Source organism: Staurois parvus, unplaced genomic scaffold, assembly GCF_062004578.1.
Source record: "Staurois parvus isolate SC_StPar_1 unplaced genomic scaffold, SC_StPar_1.0 ptg000120l, whole genome shotgun sequence".
In the NCBI taxonomy this organism is placed as follows: Eukaryota; Metazoa; Chordata; class Amphibia; order Anura; family Ranidae; genus Staurois; species Staurois parvus.
Genome location: NW_028317916.1, coordinates 8,615,286 through 8,631,103, shown reverse-complemented (window position 1 = coordinate 8,631,103; position 15,818 = coordinate 8,615,286). Strand labels below are relative to the sequence as shown.

The 15,818-nt window shown below is 41.4% G+C and overlaps 1 protein-coding gene across 1 annotated transcript in view; it reads right to left on the bottom strand.

Moving 5' to 3' along the window:
- LOC149467194 (ADP-ribosylation factor-like protein 8B-A) overlaps window positions 1-15,818 on the bottom strand; it is a 50,828-nt gene that overhangs the window by 9,944 nt on the left and 25,066 nt on the right. The window contains exons 3-5 of the mRNA XM_089672149.1: window positions 9,342-9,415; window positions 8,094-8,187; window positions 14-81 (exon numbers count right to left, since the gene is read on the bottom strand). Of these exons, the coding sequence (XP_089528275.1) occupies window positions 14-81; window positions 8,094-8,187; window positions 9,342-9,415 (236 nt within the window). The remainder of the gene's footprint in view (window positions 1-13; window positions 82-8,093; window positions 8,188-9,341; window positions 9,416-15,818) is intronic.

Genomic DNA, 15,818 nt, shown 5'->3' with positions numbered 1-15,818 from the left:
TCAGATTACTCACAGTTTTTCAATAAGCTGTTTTTCATCCAAAGCCCCAGGAAGATCTCTCTTGTTTCCAAGTACTAAAACCTAACAGAGAAATAAAAAAAAAAAAAAAAAAAAAAGGAAAAAAAAAAAGAAAGAAGGAAGAAGGAGAATAAGAGTTCAATTCTATTGTAACATTTTGCAAATAAATCTTTCTACACAAACTCAGGCTAAAGTGTATTCTGCTACAAGTCTTTGGTAAAACAAACCCAAATCAGTGTATTAGTCCACAAACTATGGTATATATCTAAAAAGTGATAAATCCTGATGAACTAGCGGCAGATCTAATTTCTTGAGACCATAAAAATGCCCGGACAGTACAGATACTCCCAAAATGACCGCTTTTCAGAAAGTATACAGTCAAGAGGTGTTTGGAAAGCGGCATAGAAAATTTTTTTAAGTTGTCATTTTTTGTGAAAAATGAAAAAAGGAAGAAAAAAACAAAAATGAAGATTCACTTTTTTTTTTTATCATATAACTAACTGATGCGGCGGTGATCAGGGACACCGACTGGTGACAGTGGGGGAGAAAAAAAAAAAAAAAAAAGATTCTATTCCTGCGACCAGAACACCACAATGTTACCATAACATTGTACTACTCTTGGCAAAGGATCAAGAATTTATTTATTTATTTTTTTAATTACACTTTAGGGATGCTTATACCAACTAATTTCATTGGTAAAAGCAAGCATTTTTACTGAATTAAACTAATTCACTCAGATGTTTTTGTTGTGATCAGCTGTGATTGGCCATAGCTGATCACATGCTACAGATGAGCTGTGATTGGCCCAGTGTGTACATGTGATCACTGTGACCAATCACAGCACAGTTGTAAGCAATAAATGGCATGAAAGGAAGCCATTCATTGTTTATAAATGTCATGTGATCTGCTGTGATTGGTCACTGCAATCATATGACACTGGCAGCAGGCCGGTGTAGTGATCTGTTATCGGCTGTGTCCCATGGACATAGCCGGTGACAGATCATGCCAGAGTGCGACCCATGAGGCATGATCCTGGGAGGACATCATATGACATCCTCCCAGGATAATAGATTCCCACTCGGCTGTCATATCACATTAGGCTGGGCGGGAAGGAGTTCAAGCGGTATTAAACCTAAAAACAAAAAGATATATTGCAGGTCAACAATACTTAAAAGTGGTTCTAACCACTTCCATACAGGGCACTGTTACCCCCTTCCTGCCCAGGACAATTTTCAGGTCTCAGCGCTCTCACACTTTGATTGACAATTGCACGGTCATACAACACTGTAGCCAAACTAAAATTTTATAACTTTCTTCACACGACTAGAACCTTCTTTTGGTGGTATTTAATCACCACTGGGGTTTTTAGTTTTTGCTAAATTAACAAAAAATTTGGGGAAAAAACAAAACTCCACATTCTGCGTTTGTTATAAAAGTTTGCAAATAAATAATTGTTCTTCATAAAATTTAGGCCAAGATGTATTTTGCTACATGTCTTTGGTGAAAAAACCCCAAATTAGTATGTATTATTTAGTTTGTAGGAAAGTTATAGAGTTCACAAACTATGGGATATATCTGAAAATTGATCAATCCTGAAGTACTGACGGCCAAACTAATTTCTTGAGGTCCAAGAATGTCAGAATAGTACAGATATCCCCCAAATGACCCCCTTTTGCAAAGTAGACAGTATGACGTATTTCATAACAAGCATGGTGAGTTTTTTGAAGTTGTAATTTTGTCATCATTTTTCAAAAAATGAAGAAATTAAAAAAATGATTTTCTCCATTTTTTTTTTTTTTTTTAACACACATACTGTCACCAGTACCGCATTATCATATAACTGGCATGGCGGTGATCAGGGACACTGGTGACGAAAAAAAAAATTGATAATTTCTCTTATATTTTTTTCTCTTTAAGATTTTTTTTCCATATTGCACTATGACCAAAGTAGTATAATGCTACTATGGTAACATTGTACTACTTTGGGGAAGTGATCAGTATTTTTTTTTTTTTTTTTTTTTTTTTTTTTTTACACACACACAATTTGCTTATAGCAAAGTATTACTTTGCTATAAGCAAGCATTTACCTGAATGAAATGGATTCATTCAGGGTTTTTGTGATTAGCTGCGATTTGGCCATGGATAATCATATGACACAGCTGGGCTGTAATTGGTCCAGCTTGCGCATGTAATCGCTGTGACCATTCACAGCTAGACACACTTGTATACAATGGATGGCTTCCTTTCATGCCATCCATTGTATACAACTGTCATGTGACCTGCTGTGATTGGTCACAGCAGGTCACATGGTACTGGCAACAGGGCTGGTACACAGATCGGTCATCGGCTGTGGCATACGCATTCCAGAAAGGACGCCATATGGCGTCCACCCGGAGGGACGAGCTGTTTGCCCCACCGCCATCTGGCTATAGGCCAGGCATCAGCTGGTTAAAAGTCTTAAAAAAAAAAAAAAAAAAAAAAAAAGGGGGAATGAAATGGCAGAATCAGCATATTTATTGTGTACTTGCAGTACTGTACATAGGTTTACTGGTATCAGAGCTTAAATTTGTAAATCACCCCCTCTAGTGGTCAGAAGTAGCATAGCTACAGTGTAATGTATCCAGATCAATTCCTTGTTTGAGGAACACATACCAAACTTTGTACAACCCCTATATTACATACAATTCCCAACATGCTACCAGGATGCAGCTGGTTTCATCAAATATTGCCCTTCATGCCATAGCTTTAGAGAACCTATTTATAACGTCCAGACTAGAGATAAAAATGTTATTTTGAAGACATGAGGAAAAAAACAAAAAACAAAAACATTTTACATAAAGTCTCAGAAGTCTTCATGTTATATAGTTTGAATACCATGTCAAATATATTATTATTGTAAAATAACATCTCTTTTTTTCTCTAATTATTCCACTCCTCTTGGCAGATCCTCGCCAAGTCTTTAAGGTTTGGTGGCTGACATTTGGCAACTCGAACTTTCAGCTCCCTCCACAGATTTTCAATCAGATTAAGGTCTGGAGATTGGCTAGGCCACTCCAGGACCTTAATGTGCTTCTTCTTGAGCCACTCCTTTGTTGCCTTGGCCGTGTGTTTTGGGTCATTGTCATGCTGGAACACCCATCCACGACCCATTTTCAATGCTCTGGCTGAGGGAAGAAGGTTCTCACCCAAGATTTGATGGTACATTGCCCTGTCCATCGTCCCTTTGATGTGGTGCAGTTGTCCTGTCCTCTTAGCAGAAAAACACCCCCAAACCAGAATGTTTCCACCATCATGTTTGACAGTTGGGATGGTGTTCTTTGGGTCATAGGCAGCATTCCGCCTCCTCCAAACACAGTGAGTTGAATTGATGCCAAAGAGCTCGATTTTGGTCTCATCTGACCACAACACTTTCAACCAGTCCTCCTCTGCATCATTCAGATGTTTAGTGGCAAACTTCAGACGGGCCTGAACATGTGCTTACTTGAGCAGATGGACCTTGTGGGCACTGTAGGATTTCAATCCTTGTCGGCATAGTGTGTTACCACTTGTTTTCTTGGTGACTGTGGTCCCAGCTTCCTGGAGATCATTGACAAGATCCTCACGTGTAGTTCTGGGATGATTCCTCACTGTTCTCACGATCATTGACACTCCACAAGGTGAGATCATGCATGGTGCACCAGACCTAGGGAGACTGACAGTTGTTTTGGGTTTCTTCCATTTGCGAATGATTCCAGCAACTGTTGTCACATTCTCACCAAGCTGCTTGGTGATAGTTTGGTAGCCCAGTCCAGCCTTATGTAGGTCTACAATTTTGTCCCTGACATCCTTGGACAGCTCTTTGGTCTTTGCCACGGTGGAGAGTTTGGAATCTGATTGTTTGATTGCTCCCGTGGACAGGTGTCTTTTATACAGGTAACAAAATGAAATTAGCAGCACTCCCTTTAAGAGACTGCTTCTAATCTCAGCTTGTTACCTGTATGAAAGACACCTGGTAGCCAGAAATCCTGCTGAATGATAGGGGATCAAAAAATTATTTCCCTCATGAACATGCAAATCAGTGCATAATTTGTTAGACATGCATTTCTTTTGAATTTTCTGTTGCTATTCTGTCTCTCAGTGTTACAATACACCTACCATTCGATTTTTAGACTGTTCTTTTCTTTGAGTGGGCAAACATTCAAAATCAGCAGGGGATCAAATACTTATTTCCTTCACTGTATTTCCACCAGCTGCTCCATTGATAGAAACTGCACTACAGTTTCTATGAATGCAACAGGATCTGTGACTAAAATGACGGGCAGAAGATAGATGGGTTGCACCCATCAATTGATAGATCCTGAATTACTGCTCCTGTAGGCAGAATTAATTCCACCTGGTGTGATCAGCACTGTGCATTGCTGGCCAGAAACGAACTACAGGTGCATCTCAAACTAGATCATCAAAAAGTTAATTTCAGTAACTCAATTCAGTAAGTGAAACTCAAAATGATAGAGATTCATTATAAACAGAGTGACATTGCAAGCATTTCTTTTAATTGAGGATTATGGCTTACAGCTAGTGAAACCCAAAATTCAGTAACTCAAAGTTAGATTACACAAGAACAATAAAAAAGGATTTGTAATATAGAAATGTTGGTTTACTGAAAACGCATGTCCCTGTACAGTATAGTATAAACTCAATACTTGATCTGGCTCCTTTTGCATGAATTACTGCATCAATTCGGCGTGACATGGAGGCAATCCGCCAGTGGCACTGCTGAGGTGTTATGGACACCCAGGTTGCTTTGATAGTGGCCTTCAGCTCGTCTGCATTGTTGGGTCTGGTGTCTCATCTTCCTCTTGACAATACCCCACAGATTCTCTATGGGGTTTAAGTGAGGGGAGTATGCTGGCCCATCAAGCACAGTGATACCATAATCATTAAACCAATATCGGTACTTTTGGCAGTGTGGGCAGGTGCCAAGTCCTGCTGGAAAATGAAATCAGCATCTCCATTAGGATGGTGAGCAGAGGGAAGCATGAAGTGCTCTACATTTTCCTGGTAGAGGGATGTACTGAGTTTGGACTTGATAAAACACAGTGAACCAACACCAGCAGATGACATGGCTCCCCAAATCCTCACTGACTGGAAATTTCACACTGGACCTCATGCAGCTTGGATTCTGTGCCTCTCCACTATTCCTCTAGACTCTGGAACCTTGACTTCCAAATGAAATGCAAAAATTTACTTCAAAGAGAGGACTTTGGACCACTGAGCAATAGTCCAGTCCTTTTTCTCCTTAGCCCAGGTAAGACTCTTCTGATGTTGTATCTGGTTCAGGAGTGTCTTGACACAAGGAATGCAACAGTTGTAGCCCATGTCCTGGATACGTCCGTGTGTGGTGTCTCTTGAAGCAGTCCACTCCTTGTGAATCTCCCCCCAAATTCTTGAATGGCCTTTGCTTCACAATCCTTTCAAGGATGAGGTTATCCCTGTTGCTTGTGCACCTTTTTCAACCACATTTTTTCCTTCCACTCAATTTTCCATTAATATGCTTAGATACAGCACTCTGAACAGCCAGCTTCTTTAGCAATGGCCTTTTGTGACTTACCCTCCTTGCGGAGGGTGTCAATGACTGTCTTTTGGATATGTTTCAAGTCAGCAGTCTTCTCCATGATTGTGTAACCTACTGAACCAGACAGACACCATTTAAAGGCTCAAGAAACCTTTACAGGTGTTTTGAGTTAATTAGCTGATTAGAGTGTAACACCATGAGTCCACAACATTGAACTTTCACAATATGCTAATTTTCGGAGATACTGAATGTTTGGTTGTAGCTGTAAGCCATAATCAACAAAATTAAAATAAATAAATTCTTGAAAATATATCACTCAGTGTGTAATGGATTGCTATAATATAGGTTTCACTTTTTGAACTGAATTAATGAAATAAATGAACTTTTTGATGATATTCTAATTTATTGAAATGCATCTGTACATCTGCCCCTACCATTTCGTTTTTGCTACAAAGGACTTGACTTCCTGTTGGTGAAATTAAACCAGACCCCAATTGACAGCTCCTGTCTAATAAGCACCGTAACTGGCCTTTATCAACACTAAACCCATTTTTAGTTACTGGGAGTGAGCATGCAGTGGTATTAACATAGCAACAGGGCAGCATGTGGGGGTTGCTAACTGATGGTTTTGGCTAGGCTTTCAGGGTGTCCCAAATAACCTACAGGTATGACAAGTTTAATCAACATTTTACACAGCAGTTTTTTTTGTTTTTTTGTTTTTTTAATATTTACTGGGCCTGTGACGATCGCAGCATCAAACCCAGCCCTTCTCACCAAACTCGTGACTGAAGGACTAGCCAATCTAAAACCGCGCTATCACGTGCGTAACAATGCCACACCCAGCTGCACCCTGCACAAAGTTTTTCCAGCTAATGGACTACAATCTGTGTATTTGCAGCCTGAGAGCGATTGTTACTGGGTCAGGTTAATTACGCAATTAACCCTTCACACTGCCACCACCTCCGTTTTGTACAGAGAAAGAGGAAACTCGGCAATATTAGCAAAAAGCCTATAATGGTTGGATAATGGTCTGTATACCACTGTCACCGCAGGCAGGTTATAGAGTAGCGCTCTTCAGAGGCAGGAATTCGTAGTTTGCATTAAAGAGCGTTAGAAACAGTTCAAACACTTTCAGAAAGTAAGATCTATTACTAAAAAAAAGGTCAAAAGGGTGCAATAAAAATATTTACAGAAAAAGATGTAGCCAATATATATATATATATATATATATATATATACACATATACAGAGAACAACAGCACAGCAAAGAGATAACAGAAAAGTTTAGATAGATAAAGTACTTGACAAAAGCCTTGGGTTAAGCAGCTTCAAGTTTTCTGAGCAAAAGGGCATTTTCTTCCAAAAGTTGGTTCCGATGTTAAAGGGAGAATCTTCAACTCTCACACACTCAGCTCAGACTAGCTTAGCTTATTCTAGCAATTCCACAGGGTGTCTCCCTGGAGCAGTAAACCAATCGCCTCATTTGGGGCGGGAATTGTAGGTGGAGACCTCAGGCTATGACCAAAGCCTGCACAAATTATATTATGGTTCATAATTTACCCTGGATACATACAACATCCTATCCATGAGTAGATTATTACGCAGAATCACTTGCTGAACGGTTAGACTTGAAACACAAAATATTTGCTTGAATGGTTCAGGAGATATAATTTTCTGCTCTCCTGTATATGTCAGATAGGGGATGTAATATATGAGGAGAATGGCCTTAAAATGAGCCGTCCGAATATGGGCTCCATGTTTAGGTAATTATGTCCTACGTGAAGATATCAACTTATATGAAAGAGTGAGTTTTTAAATGTAAGTCTGTTTTTACTACACCCTGGAATGCCTTTGAGCTCAGTGAAGGACTTTGTTTATGGCTTGACGAGCCCTTCGCTAGCAAGAGTTTCCTAGACAGAGGGGCACCAGATAGTGAGTGATTTATAACCATGACGCCCTCCCAATGAGTTTGCTGCCTGTGATCTGCATCAAACAGACCACGTCACTCAAGAGAGAGGGAGGGGGGGGATGAGGAAAGCTGATTTGGGAGTAGGACATGATAGAAGACCCTCAACAAGATGGAGGACCGCGTCCATCTTTGTATGCATGATTGCTACAGGGCCCTTTTACTGTAGAGGTGACCTCAGCCTTTCACAATGGTGCTTTTCTATATCGAAAACTGCTGCAATCCCTTTGTTAATTAGACACAGAGCCCCAGAGTCAGTTTTATTTCACGAGAATCTTCCACAGGTGGCGCAGATAACCTAAACAAAATTTATCTGCTTTGGTATTGTGGCACATGCCACTGGCATCAATTAAATTACCAGCAGTAAAATAAAGTTTAGAGATTACCCATTACTTGGCTTGATCCAATATGCATATTTATATGTTAGATTTCTTCATGAGACATAAAAATGTTGTAAATGAACCTAAAAAATGCTACATTATAATAATGTACATATTCATAGGTTTAATAATGTATTACTTTTTTTTTTACAGGCAAATGCAAAACATTACTTACAGGAATTCCATGCAACTGTGGTTTGTCTAGCAAGTTGTGCAATTCATATTTAGATGCTTCCACTTTGTCCAAGTCTGCTGCATCTACCATGTACCTGAAAACAAAAAAGCAATCATCTCACTGCAGCAATACATTGTGTTCAAGAAAAAAAACAAAAAAACACAGCAGTATTACTCCAGATCTGGAAATGAGAAATAAAATCTCTCCTTACACTACATCACTTAGGCAGCTCAAAGATGAGGCTGAAGAAACAAAAATCTGACTTAATTTCCCCATCCACACACTATGTGGATGGGGAATCCTCCCCGCTGAGAGCAGGAGGAGAATTCTGACAGCAAGGAAACTTCATTGCCATCAGAATACACTGATCAGTGTTGCAGGCTATAGCCTGCAGAGCTGATAGAGCGGGGAAATTCCAACAGGGTGGTAGTACAGAAGTCATCTGGTAGATCGACTCTCTACAACCTCCCATCCCACGCTGAATCAGCCAAATTTTGATTCATGTATGGCTGGTTTTAAAGTGTGTCTATTACGACAAAAAATTCTAAGAGGCTCTATGTGATCCAACATCTAATTTGTCTCCTAAAATCATCACATATTTACATGTATTAGATGTTTACAGAAACATCCACCTCCTACAGCAAACAGTTACTGTACATGAGCCTACAAACTTACATTCACTTAGATGCAGAAGAATTTTTTTAAAAATCAGCTACGCATGGAAACTGGTTGTCCTCACACATCACCTTCTTTGCATTTTATATGCTGTGCTTATTGTTATGAACCACTTGGACAGCATTCTATATGTAGCAAGTATATGATCTTTAGCACTAACAGAAAAGGACTTTTGCCAGGAACTCCTTAACTGCATAGTCTGGTCTTGAGCAGATCTCAGTAGGGACAAAAAAGGCGCTCATACCAATTTTCGCTGCAGCAGAATGTCTTCTACAGCATTACATTCTCTCCCAAGGTGCATCCAGTTAGCAAGATAACTTTGTGTAAAAGTACAAGAACTGAATTTCCTGTACTTCTTGGATCAATCTATTGCTTTTTGTTGACCCCCATGGAACTATACAGTGTTTACATTTACATGTTTAGCATACTACTGGTGGTAATACAAATAGAACAGTGAAATTTTAATGCTGCAGCACCTCTGGCTAAACCTTTTAAAGAAAGTATCCATCTTTATGAATGCCACTTTTATCACAGCAAAACCTGAATGGCGAGTTTTAGGAATTGACCACTTACACAACCGCATTAACACCTCTACAGTAACGCTCCCACATACTGCGAAATCTTGGCTGACCGCCAATATCCCAAACCTAAAAATGAATAAAATACAGAAGTTATCAAGGTTAAAAAAGCAAAAAACCCTATAACATCAATAAATCAAATACATGCAGACAAATGTATTTTTAAACCTGTGTTTAAAATTATTAAATGGGTTTATATTTTAAACCTAGGAAAACCTCACATCAAATCACTTGTCTTCTACAAATGTAATACCTAATAAAATGGCTTACAGAAATACATAGGAAAAGAGATTCACTTTCCATTTACAAAACAGTTGAAAAGATTTACAGGTGGCATGTATTAGGATAGAAAGATGCATCATTCATAAAATAGTATATTGGTAGATACTATACTCAGGGCGGGCACACACACGCCAATCAGCAACAACAAGAAGAAAATTGAACAACATTGATTGTTCAATTGTAGCACCAGAAAAGTATGTAGGATATCTATCTAATATATATATATGCGCAGCAGGTGAACAAAATGCCCCTGAAGTTGAGGTGTTGAAAGCAGGGGAAAAAAAAAAAAATGGGCAGGTGTAAGGATTTGAGTGACTGACAATTGTTAAATTATAATAGCTAGACAACGGAGTCAGAGCATCTGCAAAACTGCAAGTCTTGTGAGATGTTCCTGGTCTGCTGTAGTCGAAACCTACCAAATATAGTCCAAGGAAGGAAAACCAGGTGATAAAATAGCACCTTGAACCCACCAAAACAAGCTGAAAGGTATATTACCTTTAAGGGAAAATCCCTACATTTTGACATGGTAAACAAGAACTGGAGTCAAGGCCCTTGTAGGAAAAGCCATTGGATAAGGAACCTTGGAAAATAATCACTGGAAAAAGACCTGTCAGACTAAGCCTCTACTCATCTAACTACATAAGGGTCAAAAGAGATTGTCAGAACAGACCACCACCTTACAAAGTGAGACTCAACAGGGGTACAATAAGGGCGTGAGGGATTTCTGACTCCACCAGGGAACCCTGGATTTGATTCCACAAAGTCTGCCTGTTTAACATGTTAGGTGTATGAATCTACCCCTAAAACTAAAAACTACTTCTAAACCGGTGACATAGCTACTGTAATGGAGCATAGGTTGACACTAGACACCCTCACACCAGTACAACAGAGGCCTCTCTGGGATAAGTTCTAAGAGGGATCCTGCTGAAAAACAAATCTGATGCCCCCCCAAACTCTAGGACGACTGCGAATTGATGCCTGAGATCCAACGAAGCAGCAATTTGTGAACAAAGGAAAAGTCCCATCCAAACAGCAAATTCCATTCACCCAAGTGGATCCAAAACAGCATCAGAAGGGGATGCTACAAGGAGTCTGAAGCAGTTCAGGAGGAAAAAAAACAAAAACAAAAAAAACAAACCACACAACACACCACACACTTTTTACCACCCCTAGCACCACCTTCCCAAACCTATGCTGACAGTAATTTTTCCCACCATACCTTGTGAAGCCAGCAGGGGTCCGCTCATCTAGTGTTGTGATGGAACCCTGTGACTGTCAGTCCTCTACCGTACCTCTGATGACATCAGTCCTCCTCTCTCCTGAAAGAGAACCCGCTGATGGCCATCCAAATATTAGTGTCCACGTCACGCAGGCAGTGACGTGGACACCAAAAGAGGTACCCCAAGCAGGAAGTAAACAGAAGAGAAGATTCAGGGCTGTGGTTTAAGAAAACACGGACATTAGATTAGTTTGAGATTAGAATTGATCCCAAAAGGAGAAAAAAAAATATATATAAATAAATACAAATCCCAAGTGGAGCTTTAAATAAACCTGCTATGGAAGTTCAGAATTCAGCCTCAGAGGTGACAAAACTCAATATTTGGTCAATTTAAAATAAGTGTTAGCTGGAGTTTGGCTGTAAATACAGTGGCGGAGTGAATGTTGCCTGGGTGTCGGGAAATTTTTCTTTTTTTGTTTTTGTGCATTTAGCCCTGTTTAGAACCAAATGGATGGTTCTCTTGTAAAAGCAATCTGAATGGCCAACTAGCCGCTGGATCGCTCTTGCAAGCAACAGTAGGGGACTCTCCCAAACAACCCACCCCAACCCCCCACCACTTTTTGCAGCCTGTCCTGTACCACCAGGACACCCAATCAATCAGCTGATCCCTTATGAATAAGTCGATGACGAAACGCGTCAAGGGAAGTGACGTCAAGACGCACACCAGAAGCTGACTGGTGGCCATTTTGGAGAAGGCCAAAGATCATATCTGATCACCTGGACGTTTCCTGGATGGCAGAGAAGTTTCCTTCATTTATATATTAAGAGATTTTACAGGCTAATAATGTGAGCAGTTTTAATAAAGTTGATATTGTAATGTGATTGGCGGTATTACACTATTATTGTCCCTCATGTTTTATCTCTGGATGGAGTGAAGCGTTTGGAAACACTTGGAGTACTGTGACTAAGGAATCCAGGCAGTGCCGTGGAGACTACATATGCCTGGGGAAGAACCACAGGAGGGCTATCTTGTTCAGTTCCTGGATGATTAGAGGCATGATCTATTGGGATTGTTGGTAAGGGTATCCTTACTATAAATTAGAAGTGCACACCGGTTTGAACTGTTTCTTTTTTGCGTGGCACTGAAGAGCGATTCACAAACACAGTGATTTCACTGATTGTTTCACATTTTTCTCACTATTTTTCACAAATATTCACTGCATAATTGCATGGGGTATTCACTAGAGTGGTTTATTTAAAGAAAAAAAAAAAAAAAAAAAAAAAAAAAAAAAAAGGTAATGCACTATATATTTCTTTTTTAGGTGTATACATCGTGGATATCGTTAGAAGGATTGATTTTATCATATTTCACTTTTGGACTTTATTTTTCACTGTGTTGACACAGGAAGGTTATGGTTCATATTTGATGGATTGATTAGGGATTGGACTTCACTGTTGTTGTATATGATTTTTCTTAATAGCACTTTCATATTATATTAAAAAAAAATAAAATAAAAACATCAATTCAGCCATTTAGGCCAAAATGTATTGGCCTATTGCTAAAAAAAAATTCCAATACGTGTAAATTGATTGGTTTACGTGAAAGTTATAGTGTTTACATTTAAATGGCGGTATAGACACAGGAATTTTTTTTTAACTTATTAGTAATGGTGGCGATTAGCAACTTATAGCAGGACTGCGGCGGGCATTCTGACATTGGGGGGGAACTTACTTGGTGTCACCGACATCCTCAATGACACCAATACAGTGATCAGTGCTAATAAAAAAGCACTGATACTGTACTACACTGGGCAGGAAGGGGTTAACATGTGGGACAATCAAAGGGTTAACTGTACGCTGGGTGTGTTTTACTATAGGGCTGTATGTCTGCTTCACTGTAAGCAAACTGCTTTGCATGGTTGTGCTATGCACAGCTATTCAAAGCAGTATGCACGAGCTGACAGGGAGGAGAACTGTTTTGTTTGCCAACAGTTCTCTCCCCCCCCCCCCCCCAATTGGAGATCCTCGGCAATCATCGGGCGCCGGAGAGCAATCACCGCCCGGGACCCAGTGATTGACAGCTGCGGCCACGAATGGCAGGGGAGACACACACACACACACACACACACACACACACACACACACACACACACACACACACACACACACACACACACACACACACACACACACACACACACACACACACACACACACACACACACACACACACACACACACACACAGAGAGAGAGAGAGAGAAACTCAAAAAATTAGAATATCGTGCAAAAGTTCATTTATTTCAGTAATGCAACTTAAAAGGTGAAACTAATATATGAGAGAGACTCATTACATGCAAAGCAAGATAGTTCAAGCTGTGATTTGTCATAATTGTGATGATTATGGATTACAGCTCATGAAAACCCCAAATCCACAAACTCAGAAAATTAGAATATTGTGAAAAGCTGCAATATTCTAGGCTCAAAGTGTCCCACTCTAATCAGCTAATTAAGCCATAACACCTGCAAAGGGTTCCTGAGCCTTTAAATGGTCTCTCAGTCTGGTTCAGTAGGAATCACAATCATGGGAAAGACTGCTGACCTAACAGTTGTGCAGAAAACCATCACTGACACCCTCCATAAGGAGGGAAAGCATCAAAAGGTAATTGCAAAAGAAGTTGGATGTTCCCAAAGTGCTGTATCAAAGCACATTAATAGAAAGTTATGTGGAAGGGGAAAATGTGGAAGAAAAAGGTGCACAAGCAGCAGGGATGAGAGCAGCCTGGAGAGGATTGTCAGGAAAAGGCCATTCAAAAGTGTTGGGGACTTTCACAAGGAGTGGACTGAGGCTGGAGTCAGTGCATCAAGAGCCACCACACACAGACGGATCCTGGACATGGGCTTCAAATGTCGTATTCCTCTTGTCAAGCAGCTCCTGAACAACAAACATCAGAAGCGTCTTACCTGGGCTAAAGAAAAAAAAACATACCTGGTCTGTTGCTCAGTGGTCCAAAGTCCTCTTTTCTAATGAGAGCAACTTTTGCATCTCATTTGGAAACCAAGAACCCAGAGTATGGAGGAAGAATGGAGAGGCACACACTGCAAGATGCTTGAAGTCCAGTGTGAAGCTTCCACAGTCTGTGTTGATTTGGGGAGCCATGTCATCTGCTGGTGTTGGTCCACTGTGCTTCATTAAGTCCAGGGTCAACGCAGCCGTCTACTAGAAGATTTTCCTTCCGCAGACGAGCTTTATGGGGATGCTGACTTCATTTTTCAGCAGGACTTGGCACCTGTCCACACTGCCAAAAGCACCAAAACCTGGTTCAATGACCGTGGGATTACTGTGCTTGATTGGCCAGCAAACTCGCCTGACCTGAACCCCATAGAGAATCTATGGGGCATTGCCAAGAGAAAGATGAGAGACATGAGACCGAACAATGCAGAAGAGCTGAAGGCCGCTATTGAAGCATCCTGGTCTTCCATAACACCTCAGCAGTGCCACAGGCTGGTAGCTTCCATGCCACGCCGCACTGAGGCAGTAATTGCTGCAAGAGGGGCCCAAACCAAGTACTGAGTACATATGCATGCTTATATTTTTCAGAGGTCCGGTATTGTTCTATGTACAATCCTTGTTTTATTGATTGCATGTAATATTCAAATTTTTTGAGATTATGGTTTACAGATCATGAAAACCCCAAATCCACAATCATCACAATTATGACAAATCACGGCTTGAACTACCGTATTTTTCGCACCATAAGTTGCACTTTTTTCCCCCCCAAAAAGGGGGGAAAATGTCAGTGCGTCTTATGGAGCGAATATAAAGCGGCCGGTCCGGTATTTTTGCGGCCACCATGTCAGAATACCGGGCCGGCCGCTCAGCTGTTGTCTCCTGCAGGGCCTTACCTGTTCCTCGCTCCAGCGCTGCACAGTCTTCCCGCGCTGGCTTCTGTGACAGCCGGGTGCCCACTGCGCATGTGCTGCGCTTTGTGAATGATCCGGTGTCTTCTGGGACACATGAAAGGTCCCAGAAGGCGCCGGCCCATTCACAAAGCGAAGCGCTTCTCGCACCTGCGCAGTGGGCACCCGGCTGTCACAGAAGCCGGCCTGGGAAGAAGAGGGAAGGCAACTCCGCGGAAGTGGGAGCGGGTACCTGTCAAATTCAGGTACCCGCTCCCCCTCCCTCCCTAAAGGTCAGCAGTCTCTGGTCATCTCCTGCACTGTGTCCGCAGTCTCTGGTCATCTCCTGCACTGTGTCCGCAGTCTCTGGTCATCTCCTGCACTGTGTCCGCAGTCTCTGGTCATCTCCTGCACTGTGTCCGCAGTCTCTGGTCATCTCCTGCACTGTGTCCGCAGTCTCTGGTCATCTCCTGCACTGTGTCCGCAGTCTCTGGTCATCTCCTGCACTGTGTCCGCAGTCTCTGGTCATCTCCTGCACTGTGTCCGCAGTCTCTGGTCATCCCCTGTACTGTGTCTGCAGTCCATTGATTCAGAATATTTTTTTTTTCTTGTTTTTCACCTCTAAAACCTAGGTGCGTCTTATGGTTAGGTGCGTCTTATGGAGCGAAAAATACGGTATCTTGCTTGCATGTAATGAGTCGATCTCATATTAGTTTCACCTTTTAAGTTGCATTACTGAAATAAATGAACTTTTGCACGATATTCTAATTTTTCGAGTTACACCTGTGTACACACACACACACACACACACACACACACACACACTCGGAGATCGTCGCGCCGCTGGTCCCGGCGCAGGCGCAGTACACCTCCCTGTACGCGAGCGCCGGGACTTGGCCGACCGCGGCAATCAGGTTCGCGCATGCACAGTAGTGACCGCGGGCGCGCGCCTGGCACCAATGACAGCGCAGGGCGGGATATTTAAACGGCCCTGAGCTGTCATTCAGTGCCTTTTGGTCTTTTGTATCCTGTGAACCTGTCTGAAGTAAGTTGCTGACCCGGATTGTGCCCT